The sequence below is a fragment of the Carassius carassius genome, chromosome 11, assembly GCF_963082965.1.
Source record: "Carassius carassius chromosome 11, fCarCar2.1, whole genome shotgun sequence".
NCBI lineage: Eukaryota > Metazoa > Chordata > Actinopteri > Cypriniformes > Cyprinidae > Carassius > Carassius carassius.
In genome coordinates, this window is record NC_081765.1 from 16,020,941 (window position 1) to 16,044,825 (window position 23,885).

Consider the following 23,885-nt stretch of genomic DNA (forward strand, 5'->3'; position numbering starts at 1 on the left):
GAAAATTTACTTGAAATGCGCATTTTTCAAATGATTGTAAACATCTTCACTGTCACTTTTGCTCAGTTTAATGCATCTTTGCTATATAAATTATCGGAATAATATTCATTTCTGAAGCACACACACACACATACATACACATACATATATGTAAAATGTTCTGAAGCACATAGAAAGAACTTTGACACAGACTCTATGATTGAGACTTGAACATTTCTAGTCTAACGACCTTGTAAAACGACCTGTAAAAATAAACTCAAAATTTCTAAATTACAGGGAGGTAAATTAAAGGGAGGTAGAATCTGAAATTATACTGGTCTTATCTTTTTGATCTCATACAATATGTACATCTGTCTCACTCCATCTCTGTTTGTTGATGTTTACTGTAATTTCTCAATATCTGTAGGACCGTCATTCTGCTGTCAAAAGAGGTGAAGGAGAATCATCCCCCAGTACCAGCCCTGAGGACAACAGCCAGTGTTTCAAGTTCACCGGTGATGGTCAGGCACTGCAGGTAACCCTCAGCAGACACACTCTGGGACTGCAAATCTGTGCAGCACACATATGTGTGTTTGTAACATTTTTCTCCCTTTCTGCCTCTAAGATCACCCCTCTGCCTGGAACGCACCCCCTCCTTGTGCTGGTTAATCCTAAAAGTGGTGGTCGGCAGGGTGAGAGGTAAATGTCTTTGAAGCTCAAACTCTTGCATCAACTCTTATACTGCTGTAATGGTTCCAATGAGGAGGTTTGTCAAAACATCTGAAGTCAGTCGAATCTGCATAGACACGTTTAACAAAAGTCTCACTCTTTTTCTTGCTTACTGGCAGTGTCCTAAATACCATCAAAGCTAGCAGGAGACAGTAATGCTGTTAAAGGAGGAAGAATGTGGGTGTTGTTTCAGCTCTCACCACCCACCCAATGTCCTCCGGGAGACCAGTTTTGGGATTTTGTACTGGCATCACCATAGCAACACCATTTTAAATACCATTAATTGGCCGGTTATCCTCCATTATTAGACATGTGCTCAAACAAAGACGTGATAACTGCCTTGGCCCTAAAAAAAGAAAGACGATTTTAGTGGTTCTTTGATGCAAACAAAGGAACAGAATGGTCACTGTAGAATCATACTCTACCAAGTGTATTTTTCCACCATATTCACCCTGAGCAAAAAAAAAAAAAAAAGCTCATTGGTCAGACTTGATACTTGACTTTTTTGACTCTTTTGTTTTTGCAAAGGAAATGAATGAATTCTTCAGAGTTGATAAGTGCACAAATTATCACCCCCACATTAAAGCATAGCTTGTGACGCACCTTAAACTAACAGCCCATCTTACTTTCTTTCTCTTCCTCTCCTCCTCTGTGTCTCTTTGCATACTAAAGGGGCAGAGTAGCTAACACAGTTAGAAGTGAAGGACATCGCAGAGTACTCAATAATCATTTTATTGCTTCAAGGTTATTGAGGAGCACTGCTGCAACAGCGTGCAATCTGTGTATGTGTGTGTCTTTCTTGACTTCTTTGCTTCCCAGGTTTGTGCGGTCTTTTATTATAATGGATTGGAATGATGGTGTTTTAAGAATATCATTCCTCCATATGTGTATCTATCTGTGTCTTCTCAAGGAACAGTTCAACCAAAAATAGAACATTCTGTCATCATTTAATCATCCTCATGTTGTTCCAACATTAAAGCTGCGACTTACAGTCTGTTGATTTGATTCATTAGGGGGAAAAGGCCAAATGTTATTTTTGGGATTTTACTGAAAATAAATATGTGTAATTCAGATATCACCAGAATATGCTGAATATTATTCTGATTGTTTTATTGTTTTAACGATTTAGAAAAAAAAATAACTAATAAGCAAACTAGATGTAGTTCCCTCTCGCGGCTGGAGACGGTAATATTTTCTATTGGTTCATTTCTCTTGGTTAATTTCTCTCAGTTCATGTCAAATTAATTGATAAATAAGTCGCACCTGACTATAAGTCGCAGGACCAGCCAAACTATGAAAAAAAGTGCGACTTATAGTCCGTAAAATACGGTATCTCTTTAAGCCTTCTATCGTAATGTAAAGTTCACAGTGATTACATGTTTAAAAATGTCATTCCTCTATGTGTGTCTTTTAATGCTTTTCTGCTCTCATCTGTCTTCAACAGAGTGCTACGGAAATTCCAGTACCTGCTTAACCCCAGACAGGTGTACAGTCTGGATCGAGGAGGACCCATGGTGGGGTAAGACTACTAAAAGCGACCATCAAATTTCGAGGGAGATATGTACGAATAAAACGTTTTATTGAGTCTTGACAGGGAATTGCTCAAAAACAGCTTGACATTCTCACTGTTGTTTTGTTCTGGCATGGCTTCCTCTCTCTCTATTCTTTTTTGCTTCTACAAACCTGCAATAAAGTGAGCCAACCTGCAATCAGCTGGTCTGAGAGAGGAACCGCTCACAAAGTAGAGATGACTTTGAGAGACCTATAAGACATTTACTATGACTCAAGCAGCCCCCTGCTGAGTAAATATATTCATTCAAGCACTGAATGTTCTTCTGAGCCTGTCAGTCACGACGAGGCTACCACTTTAAGCAAATCCATTTTACTAAAGCCTCTTCACCTGCCTTTAACAGAAGGCCAGCTCAGGGTGGTCCAAATCAGTTTCAACCCGGAGTGCAGCAGTGGATTCTGAGAATGTCACTGTAAGAGGTTCATATTTACAAATGATTTTATGAACGCCAAATACCTATGTTTATAATAGAAGTATAATAGATTTGAATTTTTTAGATTTGAATAGAGACCAAAGTAGATGACAACATTTCTTATTTTCATTTGTTTTTCATCAAATGTTTATTTTTGATTGAGTCATTTTGATTAGCGAAAACTTTTTGGATGCAGTGGATGAGTAGCACAACAATAGTTTTAGGTACAAATAACAACAATGATATAGAACAATATACTTAAGATGGTATACAATAGATCTTTTGACCTCAGAAGTACCTGATGGGAAATCATCTTAACATCTTAAACCAGTCTAGGATGGTTCACTGAACTAAATTGGTCTCCTAGCATGGTCAGGTTGGTTTGTTAGCGGGTTTAAAGAGATTTTGGCTGGCTTTAGGCTCCCACCAGCTGGTCACCCAGCAAAAACTAGCTTGACTTAACTGAAAGTCCAGCTTAAATCAGTTTACAGTAGGCTGGGTTAAGGATTTTTTTTGTTTTACCATTTTTATGTTCATATTAAAGTTGTCAAATCTGAGCACAGTTTGAAACATTAATATCTTTTCCGGGGGACTTTTTCATTCATGGCGAGGATGTTGTTGTTGTTGACATAGTTTGAACATTTCCATGGCAATACAGCAATAAACCTGAGAAGATACAAAAAACAGAACTGCTTGAATTGACTGCATTTTCATGGTAAATGTAGTAGAACATTTACTCTTTTCTTTCATGCTTGTCCTGCATACTTAAAACATGCTGCATTATCAGAGCCATCAAAAGAGGTTACACAGTATAAATTTTTCACACACTTGTGTGTCAGCTCTGCTGGCATGCTACGTGCTCAGTACTATAGCAAATCTCGCATGTGTCTATGCAGGACATGTCCCAGTCACCCGTGTGCAGCAGCACACGCTCCTGATCAGCAGAGGGGGATGTCTTCTTCAGCCTCTGATTGTAAAGAGTAAAGAGATAGAGCTCAAGTACATACATAGAGAGAGAGAGATTTTTAATTAAGAGTTTTATTATGCTAGGACGGGTTACATTGATCATTTGTTTGAAAACATGGATTTATAATTTATTTGGTTATTTATTTTTAATTGTTTTGTGCAGTCAGCTGTTTCTGCTTCTGTGACTCCCATTTGAATTCATTTCTTTTTTTGTCATAGCTGGGAAAATAAGTTTTATTCAAGTGCTTGTCTCATAGCTCTAGACCAGTTCACTAATAAATAAAAAGTCAAAGTTATAGGACTCTGACTTTAACAGTCAGAACTGTAGAAACTACAATGCAAACTTAATTAGCTGATATTTAAAGAAAGGTATGTTTTCGAGGCTCAATGGGTTCGACTTCCAGAGATTTTCTCCCATGACCCTGTAAATAAAAGCTGCACAAATCTTCTGTAACATCCTTCAGATCAAACATACAGCACTGAATAGTAAACAGTACGTTGCCACTGGGGAATAGTGTGAAAGCTGTAGATTGTTGGGTAGGTTTGCTTTGCTGCAGTGTTGTCACTCCACGGGATCACTTTAATTATAGGACCAAGGAAAGTTTCCAAGCAAATACATTAAAAGGCAAGACTCCATCTCATTGTTTTTTTTGTCTCCCAGGCTCAACTTTTTTCGAGAAGTGCCCAATTTCCGTGTGCTGGCCTGCGGAGGCGATGGATCAGTGGGGTGGATTTTGGACTGCATTGGTAAGTACGCATCAGCATTAGTGCTTTCTAGAGCCGTAATATTTAACATTGTTACATGTTCTTAATAACAGATCATCTGCCTTATCACTTTATATTTCCTGTTATTTTGCATCTGCATTTACGCTGAGAGATCAATAAAGCATGTCAACCAATTCATTGACAAACATTTGAACAGTAGGGCATATTTCCATACACTACATGAGGCTGACTCTAATTTAAGGCACATAGAATCATAACGTATAACCATCAGAAAGATGACAAATCATTGTTTCTAGGAAGCGCATTGACTCATCTGTGACCTCTTTCATATGAGTGAATGCAGAATAACAGTGGAGATATAATGGCCTGTCTTTCGCTCTCCTGACAGCAGTATTGATGTTAATGGACGAGTGCTGGAGAGGAACCTGTGTGGGCAGTGTTAGATATTGCCACTAAGTGATTTAAACTCAACTTGGTCTCCAAACCTTTGGCTTGAAATTGCAATGGGCTGGTGGTACTGAAACCTGAACTTAGATCAGAAGCGATGTGCTCTTTATCCCTTTAGAGAGTCTTTAGCCTGGCAAATTGAGGAGGACAGGGACACTTGTGGGAGTTTGTCCTCCTAACAGCCCTAAAGTGAATGAAAGCCGCTCTGCTATCAGTCCTTGCTTGTTGTTCTCCCACATGAGCTTGACTGGTAAAATGTCTGCTGTTGATGATTACTCAGAGAGCCCCTGCGGTTAGGCAGTACATCTCGCCATACGGACCAGCACTGAAAACAATGTCCCCGCAGTCCCTGTGCACATAGCAATGAGCCACACAGGGACCATCAGCATGAGGACAGAAAGATCCAGCTCATCATGTTGCCTCCTTTCAGCAGAAAGCACACTCTGCTGTTTGTCTCAGAACAAGAGAAACAAACACGTTTACTGTGGATTATTGTGAGGAATGATATACACATCGATGCATGAAGCACTAGTCAATTTTATATGTAACTTCGATGCCTTTTTAAAGGGAGACGTTAGATTAAGTTCTTCAACAAGGCCATGGAAGGATTCCTTGTTACATTTTGTTTAAAAAGAATGTAATATGAAGTTGCATATTAATATATTTACTTTACTGTTCGAAAAAAGTTTTTAAGAAATTAAAATCAGCAAAGATGTATTAAACTGATCAAAAGTGACAGAAAAGATGTATAATCTTACAAAAATGAATCAGAATATTGGAATGATCACTTGAAGTCTAAAGTAATGGCTGCTGAAAATGTAGCTTTGCCATCACAGGAATAAATTGCAATTTATAATATATGAAAATAGAAAACAGTTATTTTAAATAATAATAATATTTCACATTATTACTGTATTTTTATTCAGCCTTGATGAGCATAAGAGGTTTCTTTCAAAAACATGAAATAATCTTACTGACTTTTGAATGGTATTGTACATGTGAATCCATTAAATATAATCATAAATATGTCCAAATTAAATGTGTGCTTTATTTAATGTTTACTTAAAGTTATACATTTTAATGTTTCTCGAGGTGCAAAGTATAAATGCATATTTTCTTTTTTCTTTTTTTTTTCACAAAAAAATGTAATAATACAAAATATAATTAGGAAACAAAAACTGGCTGACCCCCCTTCAGCACTGCTGACACATTTTTTGAGACTTGAATTATACCATATATAAATGAAAATTTTTTCTAGCAGGTTTTCTAACACTCCCTCATGTTACATTATTAAGCCAAACAAATAATCTTGCCCCAAATCTACAGCAAAACGCCGAGCCAGTGTTACTGTGTACAATGTTTTCACCACCACAGAGCCCCTGTGTTTACACTTTTTAAGGAACTCTGCACATTAAACTGGGATAATAGAGAGTGTTTTAACATGGAAATGCCACACAGCAGCTTTAATAACTCTCTGTTTCTCAACAGATAAGGCCAGTTTTGCTCGACATCCACCTGTTGCGATCCTGCCACTGGGTACCGGGAATGACCTCGCTCGCTGCCTGCGCTGGGGTGGAGGTGAGGAATGAAAAAGAGACTGCCCACCAGCAGTTGAAATGAATTACCAAAGGTCTTTGAAATTAAACTTAAAGGACTTAACTTCACATAACCGCTCGAGTTTTTTAAATCTCAGCGCAATCCTGCATAAACCCTTCAAAAGGATTTTTAGACTGCTTTCTTTTAAACATTTCCACACACAGCTCTCAACAGAAAGTCAGACTGTAATTATCAAACTTGATCATAGCTAGCTGAATGTTCCAGAGACCACACTTGAATCTTCATCCCACAGAAGACCACGCCAAACCAATCAAGTAAATTAAGAAATTAAAATTCTCTCTCAGTATTTGCCTTCAGCACAAAAGGAGAACTTTTGAACAATGTACTGGCACCATAAAAGAAGCCTGTGTGCTATTTTCCAAGTTTTTTTAATCCATACTGCTGCGACTGGACCATTGTGACCAAACAGTTGGTGGTACCCATTGACTTTCATCGTTTTTTTTTTTCTGTATTACGGAACTAAATGGCTACCAGCAACTGTTTAGTTACTAACATTCTTCAAAATATCTTCTTTAGTGTTCAGCTTAATCAAGAAACTTATACACGCTTGGACCCACATGAGGTTGAGTACATTTTTGGTTGAACTATTCCTTTAAAATTATTTATCTTAGTTAGTTGCCAAGGCAAATTTTCTCATTTAAAGTAAGCTGAAAGTTTTTCAACAGCATGTACATAATTAATATGTATATATTACATTTTATTTCAGCTATATCACCGAAAAAGATGATATAAAAATGAATTCAGTTACAGTCATTTCTAACAAGAGATAAATAAACTATTATTTGACTATATATAGACTTGCCAATCATTTGCCAACAAGAGACCTGCACGGTTTCATTCCTGTGTGATTACACATACTTGTTCTTGATTAGATATGTGGGTTTATTCAGTAGGTTATGATGGAATGATATGCATCAATGAGCCTGCGTCTGCTTGTGAGGCAGGTGGGGATGGCCTTGTACAGGCTTCTGTATTAATTGGCCTCGTATCAGTGTTTCCTGTGTGAGCATGTGTGTGGTTTGTGCAAACGGGTAAGGTTTTGCATGAATGTATTCTTAATTTCATTTGGATGGTAGATTGACTTTGAAACATGTGTGTCACCTGTATTCAGTGCAGAGCTGCCATGTGAGCGTCCGTTCATGTAACGTTCGATTGGAAGCATCTGGTTCAGAAAGGCAGACTGAGCACCTGGGTGTCATCACACATGTGATATTTCACTGCTTGGGTTGCCAGGCGGGAGCCAGTATCCTCATCTGACTCACAGCATGACGGCTCTCGTTAAGAGATGCCGCCTCTTATGATAACAACCTAACAAGTAAACTCTGTATCCTGCCCATTACTATTAGGAAGTAATTACAGTTCATCCACCTCAGGGAACCTTTCTTAGGATCCCTTCATGTCATTTGGAAGGGTTGCCAGGCATTGACAAAATCCCTTGATGTAATACAGTAGTTGTGTTTTTTATTTATTTTATGTATGTATATATACATTCAAAACAATAAAATCAGAATGTAGTGGTCAAAAAAAATACCTAGGACCAAAAAGCACCTCACAGTTTAGTCAAATAAGTCATACATTTTAGTTTGTGTGTGAAACAGACTGGATTTAAGTTAAGTTATAACTCAGTATTATTCACAGTGAAATATAACATCAGTGTTGTTACAGAGAGCAGATGATGTGCTTTGATGCAAAATCATTAGTCATTCTCACTTCAGACCTATAGTTTTAATTAAAATACATGCAGTTAGGTGGTTGCATACAATTTTAGATCACCTGAAACTCAAATTGGATCAGAAAATTTGCTATACATACATTATATATTCACACTTCTTGTACTACTCTCCATTGGAAATGAATCAATTATCATCTGGCATTTGTCAGAGAAAATGCTGCTTTATACTTTCACAGCATTGTGTTACTAAGGCAAGTTCCTCTTCAGGAACTCGAGCTGCGTCGAACAACGCTTCGGGGAATGCGCTTAGCATGAGCGAATCTGAATATCGTCTGTAATCAGTCCAATGGAAGAGCGTGACGTCACAGGCGGGGTGACGTAAGTGACCAGGAAGCTATAAAAGCATGTGCCGCGCAGCTGGCATCAGCTTCGCGTCTTTCAGCAAGCGCTCTGTGTGTGAATGTCACTTGTTTGTCTTGTGAGTCTTATTTACTGTTGTCTGTCCAGTTAGAGCTCCTAGACATGCCGAAGAGCAAGGCGAAATCAAAACATAGTGAAGGCAATTCCAAATCACGTTATAGGTTGTGTGTTCCTTCCTGCCCGCGATATATAACGGGTTGGGATACACACAGCTTATGCTTGGTTTGCCTGGGAGCGAAGCACGCTGAGTCGGCTCTCGAAGGGGGCCGACTGTCCACACTGTGAGCGTATGTCGGTGCGGCTGCTTCGTTCCCGAAGGGCCTTCTTTGAGGACTTCGCCAGCGTTCCCCACGGTGCTGGTCCCGCTTCTGCCGAGACAGAACGGTGGCTGCGTTTGTGGGGTTCGCAAGTGGATTTGGTGGAGGGAATGGAGACGGGCCAGTCCCTATCTCCTTCCACTTCCGCCAGATCCAGTGCCCAATCTTTGGAGTCGGAAGCACGCTCTGCGGTTCCTTCCACCCAGGGAGAGGGATCGACGCTCCGCCTCTCTTCCTCCGAGAAGGTCGATGTGGAGTCTGTCGACAGGGATTCGCCACCCCATTCGCCGCAATATGAGGAGCTCTTGGAGGTGGTTACTCGTGCGGTGGTCAAACTAAGCATTGAGTGGCCCGCCGAAAAAACGACCGAACCGCAGCGAAGCAAGCTCGATGAATGCTTCCTGTGCGCGAGTCAGCCACCTCCCAGCCGGGGCCTTCCATTCTTTCCCGACCTGCATGATGAGATCGCCAGGTCGTGGAAACGCCCATTTTCAGCCCGCCTCTACATCCGCTCGTCTGACTATTACGGCAAAGTGGTGGGGATGGGAGAGCACGGCTATAGAGCGATGACCCGGGTGGAACAGACGCTCGCTATCTGTCCCCCGGCGCGGCATCGTCTCTGAAGGCCCCGGCATTGCCCTCATAGCCACTCAGAACAACATCGGCTTTGGTGGGCAAAGGGTATGCGGCTGCAGGTCAGGCTGGTGCGTGTCTGCACACCATGGCGGTGTTACAGGCGTACCAAGCCGACCTGCTTAAAGAGCTAGATGAGGGAGAGGAGATCAAGTCCCATGATATTTCAGAGCTAAGAAGGACCGCTGATCTCTCCCTCCGCGCCACCAAGGAGACCGCCGGAGCGATTGGGCGGTCCATGGCAGCTATGGTGGCCACGGAGAATCACTTATGGTTGACCCTGTCCGATATGAAAGAGCGGGACAGGGTCTGCCTCATGGACGCCCCGATTCTGCCGACTGGCCTGTTCGGCGACGCAGTCAATTCTGTCGTCGACAGGTTTCAGGAGGCCCGATAACAAGCGGTGGCGTTCCATAAGTTCCTCCCTCGTCGCTCTCTCGGGGCATCTGGGCGGGAGATGCCCCAGCCGCACCCTAGCTCCTCGTATCGCGAGGCCCAGAAACAGAGCGACGCTCTCGGCCGAGGTCTTCTAAGCTTAAGCAAGATCTTAGGGCAGTCATAGAAGCTAAGAAGTCCTCGGCCAAGAAACCCTAACGCCAAAAGCCCAGGGTTTCAGAGGGCAGCCTCTGCTGGGGTAGAGTGGTACACACCGCAGTAGACGGTGCCCGTCTCACCTCAGCGCCCTCTGGGGGCCAATCTGCCAACCCTGCCAGTGTTCCAGGGCGCAGTTGTCCCCAGCGAGCATCAGTCTCAGTATCTTCCGCCCGTGCGCATAGCGGGGCTGAGACGCTCGCCGCCCCTGCGGGGGCCTCTTACACTCGAGAGACTGATTCACTTAGTAGATTATTTAGCAGCGTGAAAACTACTGCCAAATGTATGTCCTGCACACAGTAAAAAAAGGCTACCGTATTCAGTTCGGCTCTGTGCCGCCAAGATTCAACGGGGTCATCCTGACGATAGTCGGCCCCAGGCAGGGTCTGGTTATGAAACAGGAAGTGAGACTATTAGAGAAGGAGACCATCGAGATGGTCCCTCCTCAAGACAGGGAGTCCGGATTTTACAGCCGGTATTTCATAGTTCCAAAGAAGGATGGGGGGTTGCGTCTGATTATAGACTTGAGGGTCTTAAATCGTTCAGTTATGAGATTGAAGTTCAAAATGCTCACAATCAAGCATGTTGTAACTCAGATCAGGTCCGAGGACTGGTTTGTCACAATAGATCTCAAAGATGCATACTTCCACATATCCATCCTTCCACAAAACAGGAAGTTTCTGAGGTTCACTTTCGGGGGCGAAGCTTACCAATACCGGCTGGGGTGCAGTCATGAGTGGCCACCCTGCCCGTGGTCTGTGGAGCGGTCGCCATCTAACATGGCATATCAATTGTCTAGAAATGCTAGCAGTTTATCGTGCACTGAACCACTTCCTCCCAGACCTAAGGGGTCACCATGTGTTGGTGCGCACCGACAACACATCGGTGGTCTCTTACATCAACCACAAGGGAGGTCTGCGTTTGCGCCTTTTGTACAAGCTGGCGCACCAGATCCTGGTGTGGCCCCAGAGCAAACTCCTCTCATTAAGAGCAGTATATATTCCTGGGAAACTAAATGTGGGAGCAGACAAACTGTCGAGCCCGGGGAATAGAGGCTTCACCCTGTCAAATGGAGAGTATTTGGCAGGGCTCAAGTAGACCTTTTTGCGACTCAAGAGACATCTCAATGCCCCCTTTGGTTCTCTCTAGTTCATCCAGCTCCTCTGTGACTGGACGCTATGGTACAGACCTGGCCGAGGCTTCGTCTGTACGCCTTTCCCCCTATTGCTCTGCTCCCGGGAGTTCTGGCGAGAGTACGCCGGGACGGGGTCCGTCTGTTATAGATAGATAGATAATTTATTGTCCCTTAACGGGAAATTTGTTCTCACAGATTATCATACAGCACACGCAACTGGCAAAAAAAACAAAAAAAACACATACATCCATACATACATGTACACATGTAACAGCAACAACAAAAACACAAAAAGGTAAATGTTCAACTTTGTAGCCTATTAAAGATTGAAATTGCAGATGGTACAAAGCTCTTTTTATTAGTAGCCCCGTTCTGGCCGGGCCGAGTATGGTTCGCAGACCTGGTCTCGCTCCTCGATGGCTCTCCATGGGAGATACTGATCAGGGCAGACCTACTCTCACAGGCGCAGGGCACGATAATTCACCCTCGCCCGGAGTTGTGGAAGCTGTGGGTGTGGCCCCTGGGGGGCACAACTATTAGCAGCTGGTCTCTCAACCGAGGTTGTTGAGACCCTCCTCCAATCCAAAGCTCCCTCAACGAGGAAACATGGTGCAGAGACCGCCAGCTGGACCCAGCTAACTGCCCAGTTGGTACAGTTCTGGGGTTTCTACAGGCCAGGCTCTCTGCAGGGTTGACCCACTCCACGCTGAAGGTTTACGTGCCGGCCATTGCAGCCTACCACGCCCTTCTCGATGGCCAGTCTTTGGGAAGACACCCCCTAGTTACACGTTTCCTCCGCGGTGCGCTGAGGCTGAGACCTCCAGTATGGTTCCGTATTCCCCCGTGGGACTTGGTTGTGGTGTTAGAGGCAATGTGCAAACCCCCGTTTGAACCCATTCAAGATATTTCAGACAGACATCTTACGCTTAAAACCTCCTTTCTGTTGGCTATCACCTCTCTGCGGAGAGTAGGAGATCTTCAGGCCCTCTCTGTGGCCCCCACTTATCTCGAGTTTGCACCTGGCATGACCAAAGCGTTCATATACCCTCGAGCGGGATATGTTCCTAAGGTTCCCTCTGTTACACCATGACCTGTAGTGCTGCAGGCCTTCTGTCCTCCTCCCTTTCGGGAGCCCGACCAAGCGAAGCTTAATTGTGTCCAGTTCGACATTGGACGCATACGTCCACAGAGCTGTCCTGTGGAGAAAAACTGACAATTGCTTGTATGCTATGGTCCCTCCAAGAGGGGTTCTCCTGCTTCTAAGCAGACTATTAGTCGTTGGATAGTCGAGGCTATCAACGCCACCTATGAGTCCTCTGGTCGTCCCCCGCTGTCGGGAGCCAAGGCTCACTCTACTCGGGGTATGGCTTCCTCCAAGGCCTTCCTAGCGGGTGTATCCATGCTGGACATCTGCAATGCTGCGGGGTGGTCCACGCCCTCTACGTTTGTTAAATTCTATGGCCTAGACATGCCAGTCACTCCAGAAGCTTCTGTCCTCCCGTCCTAAGCTGTGCTCTTCGGATACACACTAGGCAGGGGTTTGGTAGTCTGGCGGTGTTGGTACTTGTTCCCCAAAGCGTTGTTCCACGCTGCTCGAGTTCCTGAAGAGGAACGTCTCTAGGTTACGTATGTAACCCTAGTCCCTCGAGGGAACGAGACGCTGCGTCTCGGAGCCATACCCCCGGCACCCCTGCCGGTGCTTGCTGGTACTCGAAGCTGACGCCAGCTGTGCAGCACGTGCTTTTATAGCTTCCTGGTCGCTTACGTCACCCCGTCTGTGATGTCACGCTCTTCCATTGGACTGATTACACACAATATTCACGAGTTCCCCAAAGCGTTGTTCAACGCAGCGTCTCGTTCCCTCAAGGAACTAGGGTTACATACGTAACCTAGAGACGTTTAATCATCTTATCTTGCTGTGTTGAAAATTGAAATAAGCCGTGTTAACCTTGGATTTGAGATAATGTGAGTCTTTCATTGTCGTGAGTTGAACAAAAGTTGAATCGTGCTTGTTTTTTTTTTACGTTTCTATGCGTGGACACTTGCTTGCTCTTGTTCATAGATAAAAAGGAGCTTTTGTGATTTTCTTCATGTGTATGTCTGCAACAGTATCCAATCATAAATTCAAGTCTATAATTAACACGCTCTGTAGGTTCATGCAGTGTCTGTTGTGATTGACAGGCTATGAAGGAGGCAATCTGGTCAAGTTCCTCAGGGATATCGAGCACAGCACCGAATTGATGCTTGACCGCTGGAACATCGACATTGTCCCAGTCGATAAGGAGGAGAAGGGCGACCCTGTGCCCAACAGCATAGTGAACAACTACTTCTCCATTGGAGTGGTGAGAACATACAACACTTTTACACAAATGCTTACAGCTCAAAGAGACTCGATATCAGAACTCCTGAAAGTGCTGTTATATTAAACCTTGTCCTTCTATCCACATTCATCATCAGTCAAAATCTCTTGCTCCCCATTATAAGTGTGTATTTATACCAAAGCCTCAGGCCAAACCTCTCTTTAAAGTAATTTATGATTAATCAGATGTTGTTTCTCATGTGGCATTAGAATTAATTATGATTGTCAGGGGAACAACATGTTTAAACTTTACTGATGTGATTTACTGCGTCTGAAACTGTTTCATGCTTGTGACTCAGTGTATTATTGCACAGAATTCTCCTTCTCACACACAGTTGCTTAGCAACCTTTTCTGTTCGATTGTTATATCCCATGTTGTTGCTATAATCAAGCACTTATTATCAGAGCAGTTCAATGTCGATTTAGTATGTATTTGTTTAGTTTTTTTCAGACTTTCAGAAAGTAGTTACATAATCTTTTTCTACTTCTTTATATATACCAACTTGTGGGGTAGATTATATAACAAACAAATAAGTTATTTTTGTATATGTTTTTCGATAGTTTTTTGCCAGATGGTTTTTATTACTGGAAGAAGTTACTGATGTAGACGATTCAGAATCTTCCATAATTATGAAATGAGAGGGAATCAAAATTCTGAGAAAAGTGAATGCCAATGAGGTTGTTTACAACAAAGGTCAAATTTCTGTCCTTTCGCTGGCACAGTTTGGCCACACAGGGGCCAGTCGTGTCTCCGTTAGCCTGCCGTCCTCCCCTTGTTTAGCTAATGATTAATTTCTGCCCTGTTTTTAGAACCCGTCACTATATATAGAAAGTCTGCTTTCATTTCTGAAAAATGTTCAATATTCTATTATAATCAGCCGAATCCCAGGTGTGTTGGATGACTGCTGTTTTATGTCGCTGTAATGTGCAAGGTAGACAGGCCACATTTAGAATGGCCAGAAATAGTGACGCAGCCTGACTCGGGCCACCTGACCTGGTTGAGATGGTAGTGAAGAGTGGCAGAAGGCACATACAAGCTTTACGCAAGGTGGCATGGAGGAATGCGCCACTTCAGGGCTGTTATGTAACTCAGCTTAGTGTCCTGCTGTCTCTGTGTTCGTCAGCCAATGACACGGACCACATAAGAGTTATTGTTGTAGGAGCCTTGAGAAATTGTTGTAGAAATGTGCAAATAATAAATCTAGCACATGTTTTATGGGAAATGAAATAAAAATAAGCTTTGCATCACAGAAATAAATTGTATTTTTAAGTATATTTATAGAAAACTATTATTTTAAACAATAAATGCAGCCTTCGTGGGACTTGGTTGTGGTGTTAGAGGCAATGTGCAAACCCCCGTTTGAACCCATTCAAGATATTTGAATATATCTTGAGGATCACTCGGAGACAGAGGAGTAACAGATGAAAGATGTAGTTTATTAAATGGACACAAGCAGAGGAGCGGGAAGTAAGGAGTGGATGGGTGCTGGGATCCGTGCCGGGAAGGAGGGTACCACACACACGCACCGTGGGGTCTTTGGGGAGGATCTTGGAGGTAATCCTTGGAGAGAAGACGGAAGAAGAGACTTCGGAGGTTATCCTTGGAGAGAAGGTAAAGAGGAGTTAGTCCTAATAGTTAGCGCAGGAATGATCTTGTCGCGAACGTGACCGGACAATGACTGAGTGCGTGTGTGTGGCTTTTGTGGTGCTGAGGTGGATGAAGGTGATGCGGATCAGGTGGTGGTGATTAGTACTCAGGCGAGGGTGTGCGTCGTGATTGTGTGGAGGAGGAACCTGGTTGTTTGTGACAGTACCCCCCTCCCCAGGGCCCGCTCCTGAGGGCCGGGGACCCCGACGTCGTGGTGGGCGTCCTCTACCCCTGGGAGCTGGTCGGTTGGGGTGTCTTGAGTGGAAGGTATCCAGCAAGGAGGGGTCCAAGATGTCGTTGCGTGGGACCCAGGAGCGTTCCTCTGGACCGTAGCCTTCCCAGTCCACTAGATACTCAAGCTGCCCACCACGCCGCCGGGAGTCCAGGATGTCCTTGACCGAGTAGGCTGCGCCGTCATCTAGGAGGAGAGGAGGGGGGGCTTCCGTCTCGCCAGGTTCTGTGGAGGGAAGAACAGAAGGATGGTGAGGTTTCAGGAGTGAGACATGGAATGTGGGGTGAATCCGGTACTCGGGAGGAAGTTGCAGTTTGTAGGTGACCGGATTGATCTGCTGAGTGATAGTGAACGGGCCAATGAATCTGGGACTAAGCTTGCGGCAGGGTAGACGCAGGCGGATGTCCCGGGTAGACAGCCAGACCTTCTGACCGGGTTGGTACTGGGGGGCCTCGGAACGGCGAAGGTCGGCTGCCGTCCTGCGTCTACGGAGCGCCCGTAGAAGTTGGTGATGGGCCGCGTCCCAGACCCTCTCGCTCTCCCGGAACCAATAGTCGACCGCGGGAACGTCAGAGGGCTCTCCAGACCAGGGAAACAGGGGTGGCTGGTAGCCGAGTACGCACTGGAAGGGTGTGAGTTCGGTGGTGGGTTGACAGAGGGAGTTCTGTGCGTACTCGGCCCACCCCAGGAATTGGTTCCAGGAGTTCTGGTGGCCGTGACAGAAGGTACGGAGGAAGCGTCCGATCTCCTGAACCTTCCTTTCCGTCTGCCCGTTGGACTGCGGGTGGTAGCCGGAGGACAGGCTGATGGCCACACCTAGGAGGGAGTGAAATGCTTTCCATACCCGGGAGATGAATTGGGGGCCCCGATCCGACACTATGTCCTCTGGGATGCCGAAGTACCTGAAGACATGGTTAAACATCAGTTCTGCCGTTTCCATGGCAGTGGGGAGACCCTTCAGAGGAAGAAGACGACATGCTTTAGAAAATCTATCCACAACATAATATGTATCAGAATACATGTGTTATTGTCAGAGGGAGGAAGGTCGGTCATGAAATCCACTCCCAGGTGTGACCACGGGCGGTTGGGGACGGGCAGAGGATGGAGTTTGCCAGATGGTAGATGGCGAGGACTCTTGGACATGGCGCAGCTGTTACATCAACTCACGTACCTTCTGACATCCGAGGCCATGTTGGGCCACCAGAAGCGTTCCCGTAGCAACGAGAGGGTTTCATTGACTCCCGGGTGACCAGTGCCAAGTGATGTATGGGTGGCGTGGATGAGAGGAGTGCGACGTGTCCTGGGGATGTACTGGTGCCCTGGTGGGCAACCCGGCGGAGCGTTGGCAGGAGTTTCGGCTGGAGGTAGGGTTTCGGCAGACCCAGTGATAGGGGCAACAATAAAAGTCTCTTGGCTGCCCTAAGGTATTCCAGGTTTTTATGGTCAGTGAGAACTTGAAAGGGGTGTTTGGCTCCCTCCAGCCAATGTCTCCACTCCTCCAGGGCAAGCTTGATGGCAAGTAGCTCCCTGTTGCCAATGTCGTAGTTCACCTCCGCCGGGTTGAGCTTCCTGGAGAAGAAGGCACATGGATGGAGGCGGCTGGGCATCCCCTGCTGCTGAGACAGGACCGCACCCACTCCGGTGGTAGAGGCGTCCACCTCCACGACGAATGGTAAATCTGGGTTAGGATGCACGAGGAGTGGGGCGGTCGTAAAGGCCAGCTTCAGGGCCTGGAAGGCTTCGGTGGCGGCTGGAGTCCAAGACAGGGACTTGGGCTTCTGACGAAGGAGGTTGGTTAGAGGACTGGTGATGGTACTAAAGTTCTGAATGAATCGTCTGTAGAAGTTTGCGAAGCCCAGGAATCGCTGTAGTTCCTTGATGGTGGTAGGAACGGGCCAATCCCGGACGGCGCTTACCTTCCCCTCGTCCATCCGGATGCCACTGCGGTCGATGGTATAGCCAAGGAACTGCACTGAGGGCTGATGGAATGAGCACTTCTCTGCTTTTAGGTAGAGCTGGAAGTCCCTCAGGCGTTGCAGGACCTCCGCAACGTGGCGTCGATGTTCGGCCTGGCTCCGGGAATATATCAGGATGTCATCGATATACACTAGGACGAATTGATGGATGAAATCCCGGAGCACCTCATGCATGAAATCCTGGAATACGGAGGGGGCGTTTACTAGCCCATACGGCATCACGCAGTACTCGTAGTGGCCAGTAGGGGTGATGAAGGCGGTCTTCCACTCGTCCCCCTCGCGTATCCGGATGAGGTTATACGCGCTGCGGAGGTCCAACTTGGAGAATACAGTGGCACCACGGAGATGTTCTAGGGCCGCTGGGACGAGGGGAAGAGGATAGCGAAACTTCTGAGTAATTTTATTCAGGGCTCTGTAGTCGATACATGGCCGCAAACCTCCATCCTTCTTGGCCACGAAGAAGAAACTCGAAGCAACAGGGGAGGTAGATGGGCGGATGTATCCTTGAGCCAGCGCCTCCCTGATGTAATCCTCCATGGCCTCCTCCTCGGGAACGGAAAGGGGATAGATGGTAGTGATTCGGAGGGACGTTCCACGGGAACCATACAGCCGGAGATACAGGATTGAAAGCAGGCTTCGCCCCACTTCAGGATTTCTCCGGTCTTCCAGGAGATTACCGGGTTATGCTGCTCCAACCACGGGCGCCCTAGGATGACGTCAGCGGTGGAATCCTCCAGAACCAGCAGATGAATGTTCTCATGGTGAAGGAGTCCAGTTTGGAGAGAGATTGGACCCAAGCAGTGGCGTACATTCTTCTTGTTTAACGGACTGCCGGTGATGGTGTGGATTTGGTAAGTGGCCGCCATGGACGAGGTTGGGAGACTGAGTTGACGGCAGAGGGCGCCGGAGATGAAGTTGCCGGCTGACCCAGAATCGAGGAGTGCAGAAACTGGAAGAGACACATCAGCCGCAGTAAGTGTCACAACAGTGGTGAGTGGTTTCATAGAATATCGTGAAGGAAGGATGGCACTCACCATGGGACGAGGAGGACGAACGGTACAGTACACAGTACAGTACAGACAAAGATTCTGGGCCAGCCGTCTTTGACTCTCCGCCATAGTGAGGCGGTAGGAGTCCACGACCATGGGCTCGCTGGCTGGTTCTGGGGAGCTGACGTTCTCTGGCCGGCGAAGCGGAGAGGAGGAATGCGCCTGGCCCTGGTGCTCTTCTAAGCACGACTGCATACGAGTGGCGAAGCGGATGGACAGCTGGATGAATCGCTCGAGGCCGATGGTATCCTCGTATGCAGCGAGATGCAACCGCACTCTGGGCTCCAATCCTTGGCGATAGGTAGTGAGAAGGGCCTGTTCGTTCCATCCACTAGAGGCCGCCAGACTCCTGAACTGCAAGGCATAATCATTGACAGACATATTCCCTTGTTTCAAGTTGTATAATCTCTCACCTATAGAGGAGTCCCAGGCAGGTTTGCCGAAAACTTCCCGGAAGTGTTCGATGAAGCTAGAATATGAATGGGTTACAGGATTATTCTGGGTCCAGAGAGAGTCTGCCCATTGTAAAGCCTTGCCTTGTAACTGGGAGATAATGAAAGCTACCTTGGCTCGATCCGTAGGGTACGAGAGCGGTTGCATCTCCAGGACCAGTGAACACTGAAGCAAGAATCCGCTGCATTCCTCCGCCGAACCAGAGTAGGGCGCTGGCCGTGCCATGGGACTGGCGTGCACGGCAGGTGAAGGAGGGATGATAGGATCCGCGGAAGTGCTCGCTGGTGGTGGTGATGCAGGTGCTGACATAAGTGTACGGCGGAGTGCATCTACTAATTCCTGGAAGGGATCCGTGAGGCTCATGCTTGTGTCTCTCTGTGTTGGTCCGGTCATCTGTTACGGATCACTCGGAGACAGAGGAGTAACAGATGAAAGATGTAGTTTATTAAATGGACACAAGCAGAGGAGCGGGAAGTAAGGAGTGGATGGGTGCTGGGATCCATGCCGGGAAGGAGGGTACCACACACACGCACCGTGGGGTCTTTGGGAGGATCTTGGAGGTAATCCTTGGAGAGAAGACGGAAGAAGAGACTTCGGAGGTTATCCTTGGAGAGAAGGTAAAGAGGAGTTAGTCCTAATAGTTAGCGCAGGAATGATCTTGTCGCGAACGTGACCGGACAATGACTGAGTGCGTGTGTGTGGCTTTTGTGGTGCTGAGGTGGATGAAGGTGATGCGGATCAGGTGGTGGTGATTAGTACTCAGGTGAGGGTGTGCGTCGTGATTGTGTGGAGGAGGAACCTGGCGTGTTTGTGACACCTTGATGAGCATAAGAAATTTATAGAAGAAAAAGTCTTACTGATATATATATATATATATATATATATATATATATATATATATATATATATAATTAAAAACCTAGTTAAAGTTTTCTGAAGGTTCCAAAACAAAATCACTTAGCAACCATACCTTAAAATCTCTGGTAATACTACCAAATTCGGCACTTATGGTGACGTTATTGCAACTAGAGGTGTGAATCTTCACTTGCCTCACAATTTGATTTGATTACATTTCAGAGGTTAACGATTCGATTATAAAACGATTTTCGATGCATCACAATGTCAGTTTTCCTCCAAATTATTTTATTAATAATAATAATAATAATATTAATAATAGTTTCTTTTTTTGTAAAAACAAAGATACGAATAAACATTTGATTTTCAAGAAAAATAATCAAATGTAAAAATTACTACGTAATCTTTAGTCTATTCATTACAAATAAAGTAGTTCAATTAAGAGCAATGGGTGATTCCCTCTTTTATTGTTTCATTAACATTAATGAGACAGACAGCCTATATATTAAGACTTACTGTACTATAATGCACAGATATAATATAATTTTTCACATCAGATAGCCCTAGACAAGAGCTTAACAAACTCAAACACACACACACACATACATATATTTATATGTGTGTGTGTATATATATATACATATATATATATATATATATATATATATATATATATATAGTGACGGGGTGAAGCACACAACACGAGGATCAAGGTAAGTTCCCCGAAGGGTGGATTTTATTGAGGCGGTGAGGGGAAAAATAGCCAACGTGAGGGGTTTTCGGTGCTCAGTGCTCGGCCTTCTCTTCCTCCTTCAGTGCGCAGTGCTGTGTGGGTCCGTGTAGTCCGTGTCCTTAGTGGGCTGGCGGTCACACACTGCTGTCTGGAGGGAAACATAGAGAATAGTTAGCCGAGTCTTTTGGAGACATCTCTCACCTCTGTGTTCGTCGACGCTGCTTATAAAGCCCGTTCCTGATGGGCTGCAGGTGTGACCGCTCAGCCCGTAATGCACACCTGCACCTGCTCTGTTTCCAGGGCGGCGCTGATGAGAGCTCGGGCCACTCGTCACAATATATATTTCTTCACTGTAATTTTTTTTTTAAAGAATTCTTTGAATAGACAATTTCAAGGTAGATTAACCCGTCTGTTAATTGGATATTATTTATTTGTTTGATTGTTTGTTTGTTTGTTTATGATAAATAAAGTATGCTGGTGCAAAGTTTCAATGAAATATAGACAATGCAAAGAAGCAGATGTTTGTTCTGGTCAGGTGTGTGTCAGCCCATCTGATGATACAGTGTGGTGGTTTGAAGAGGCTGGGTAACGTGAAGGAGTACTGACTGTGAATGGACAATGGCCCATACTGTGAACCCTGAGTCTTGTGATGGGGTGGACTGACTGTGCCATGTGGGTCCTTGTGTGGCTTGGCACTAATGCTAGTTCTCACAAGTCAACAATATATTAAAAGAATGACTGGTGGAGCTGGGCATTTTCTTTCAAGCTGTATGTCACTTTTGGATTTGAAAATACTAAGACAAGTAAAAAAAATAATTAATAAAAAGTCTGCTAGTTGTAGGTTAAATGGCTAATTCACTAAAATGGACATTCTATCATCATTTACTCACCCCCATGTTTTAAACCTGTATAATTTTTTTTTTCATTTACATTACATTTACATTTACATTTAATCATTTAGCAGACGCTTTTATCCAAAGTGACTTACAAATGAGAACAATAGAAGCAATCAGACCAACAAGAGAACAACAACAGTATACGAGTGCCATGACGAGTCTCAGTTAGTCTAGTACAGCACATGTAGACAGCTTTTTTTTTTTTTTTCAAGAATATGATAGACTTTGATGTTTTTTGAAAATGAGTAATGACTCAGCTGTTCGAATTAAGACTGGGAGGTCATTCCACCAGCTGGGCACAGTCCAGGAAAAGGTCTGTCAGAGTGATTTTGGGAAACCTTCTTTGGGATGGCACCACAAGGCGTCGTTCACTTGCAGAACGCAAACTTCTGGAGGATGCATAAGTTTGAGCTAGTGAGTTCAGGTATATTGGTGCCGTGCCAGTGGTCATCTTGTAGGCAAGCATCAGTACCTTGAATTTGATGCGAACGACTACTGGTAGCCAGTGTATCCTGATGAGGAGAGGTGTAACGTGACCTTTTTTTGGCTCATTGAAGACGACCCTCGCTGCTGCATTTTGGATCAGTTGCAGAGGATTGATGGTACATGCAGGAAGGCCTTGCATGTACTATCATCTGCAGAACACAAAAGAAGATTTTTTGAATAATTTTGGGGTCCAAACTAATCTCACTAACATTTATAGTATGGACAATATTTCAATATACAAAGTCATACAGGTTTAGAACAACATGAGATGTTGTTAAATGATGAAAGAATGGTAATTTTTGTAATTCCGTTTGGTGATGCTAGTGGCTTCTGCTTTAAGCTATTTAAGATATTAAACTCTGTCATATCATAACTGACTATTCATGAATGAATGATAGCAGTGCAGTACCTAATAATGCATGCTTTGATGCTTGCAGCTGATTGGAATTCAGTTTGATGGACTTTTCTGAGGATGCAAGCCGTACTGAAGGGGTCCTTTGGTGTCTGAAATCATGATACTATTGTGTATGGTGCAGTGTGGCATGGCTCTGGAGCACAGGGGTGGGGTGCTGCGAGTCCAGGAGGACAGGACAGATGGCTCCGCATTGGGTGCCACTGACACCTGAATAAAGCAGTGCCGTGACTCATGCACTGATGTAATCATTAGTAATGCTGTTTCAGCCTTCAACATTTTCCAGTCACTCTCCATAGAGGTTGCCATGGCATTTGTGGTTTTCAGGCTGTTATCACCAAGGTTATGCTTTTCAATATTTGTGACATTCAGAGAGCTCATTTTCTCTTCAGCTTAACTAATATCCATGTGAATAAGAAAAATTTATGTTATCAATTATAATAATCTTTAAGTGTATAATTATATTTTATATAAATATCTAACAATTAAATAAAAGTCACTCAAAGTTTGTTTGTATTTTGTAAATTGTATTTTTTTAAGCTACAGAATGTTATTCACATTATTCATCTATTATATATATAAAAAAAGATTTACAGGAACATGGATAGATATTCTCAGTGTTTTTGAATATATGCATCAGCTGTGGAAAACATTTATTTAGCAATAAGGTGCTAACATACAACACACAAAAGTCTGGCTCTTGAGATCCAAAGTGGTCCGGAAGTAAAAATCTGTGTAGACCTCTTTTTCTGGGCTTTTGTGGGTGGGAGTTGGGCAAAACATGGCAGTTGCGGGCAGGAACAGGACAGAATCTTGAGGAAGTGGGACTGAAAAATAGCTTAACTAGTATAGCTTGGTGCTAACAATGTCAAGGTCATGGGGATTGATTCCTAGGGAACAAATTGAATAAATCAAAATAATCTACCAACTAATACATTACTGAATGCAGTGGTGCTGTTTTTTGGCTAATCAGAATGCTAACACTGAAGAACACAAATCTGTCCCAAGTTGCAAACGTACAAATATTTTAGAAAAATGTGCACTAGTTGAGCAGCTATTATTGACAAGACTGAAAATGTTTTCTCCAGGAACGATAGACTTCTTCACTTGAACCTTAACTCCAAACCATACCAGTTGGTAGGGGAAAGCAGTGTTTCACATCCATGAGAATCTGATTTCTCAGACATCTTCCTGCAATCCTACTACCGGTATGTGAACCAATTCCCCCTGGAAGGAATCCTCAGGAGGAATTAAGGACAGCAAACACACCTCGTCAGCTACCATTTAAGATGTCTCTCCATGTACGTCTCCAGGCCTGGGAGTTGAAATCGAACCACCTCTCTTGACATAAACAACTTATCTGTGTGAGCCTCTCACCCTCCCGTGGTGGTGGTGCTTGGAGAACTGCCCCGCTGCCATCATGTTCTCACTGGTGTGGTATCATGCACACCTTCATCTCCAGTGACACAGTCAGTTCTGTCCTGGGACAGCAGTTCTAGTTGCTTAGTTTAAAGAGCAAAAGATGTCAAATGTGGTGTCACTTACTAAGCCGTTGTATTACAAACACTCTCA

The 23,885-nt window shown here is 44.6% G+C and overlaps 1 protein-coding gene across 2 annotated transcripts in view; it reads left to right on the forward strand.

Moving 5' to 3' along the window:
* LOC132152878 (diacylglycerol kinase beta-like) overlaps positions 1–23,885 on the forward strand; it is a 103,735-nt gene that overhangs the window by 38,076 nt on the left and 41,774 nt on the right. For both annotated transcript variants that reach the window (XM_059561815.1, XM_059561816.1), the window contains 6 exons: positions 407–514; positions 605–678; positions 2,153–2,227; positions 4,318–4,403; positions 6,318–6,407; positions 13,396–13,556. In XM_059561815.1, the coding sequence (XP_059417798.1) occupies positions 407–514; positions 605–678; positions 2,153–2,227; positions 4,318–4,403; positions 6,318–6,407; positions 13,396–13,556 (594 nt within the window). The remainder of the gene's footprint in view (positions 1–406; positions 515–604; positions 679–2,152; positions 2,228–4,317; positions 4,404–6,317; positions 6,408–13,395; positions 13,557–23,885) is intronic.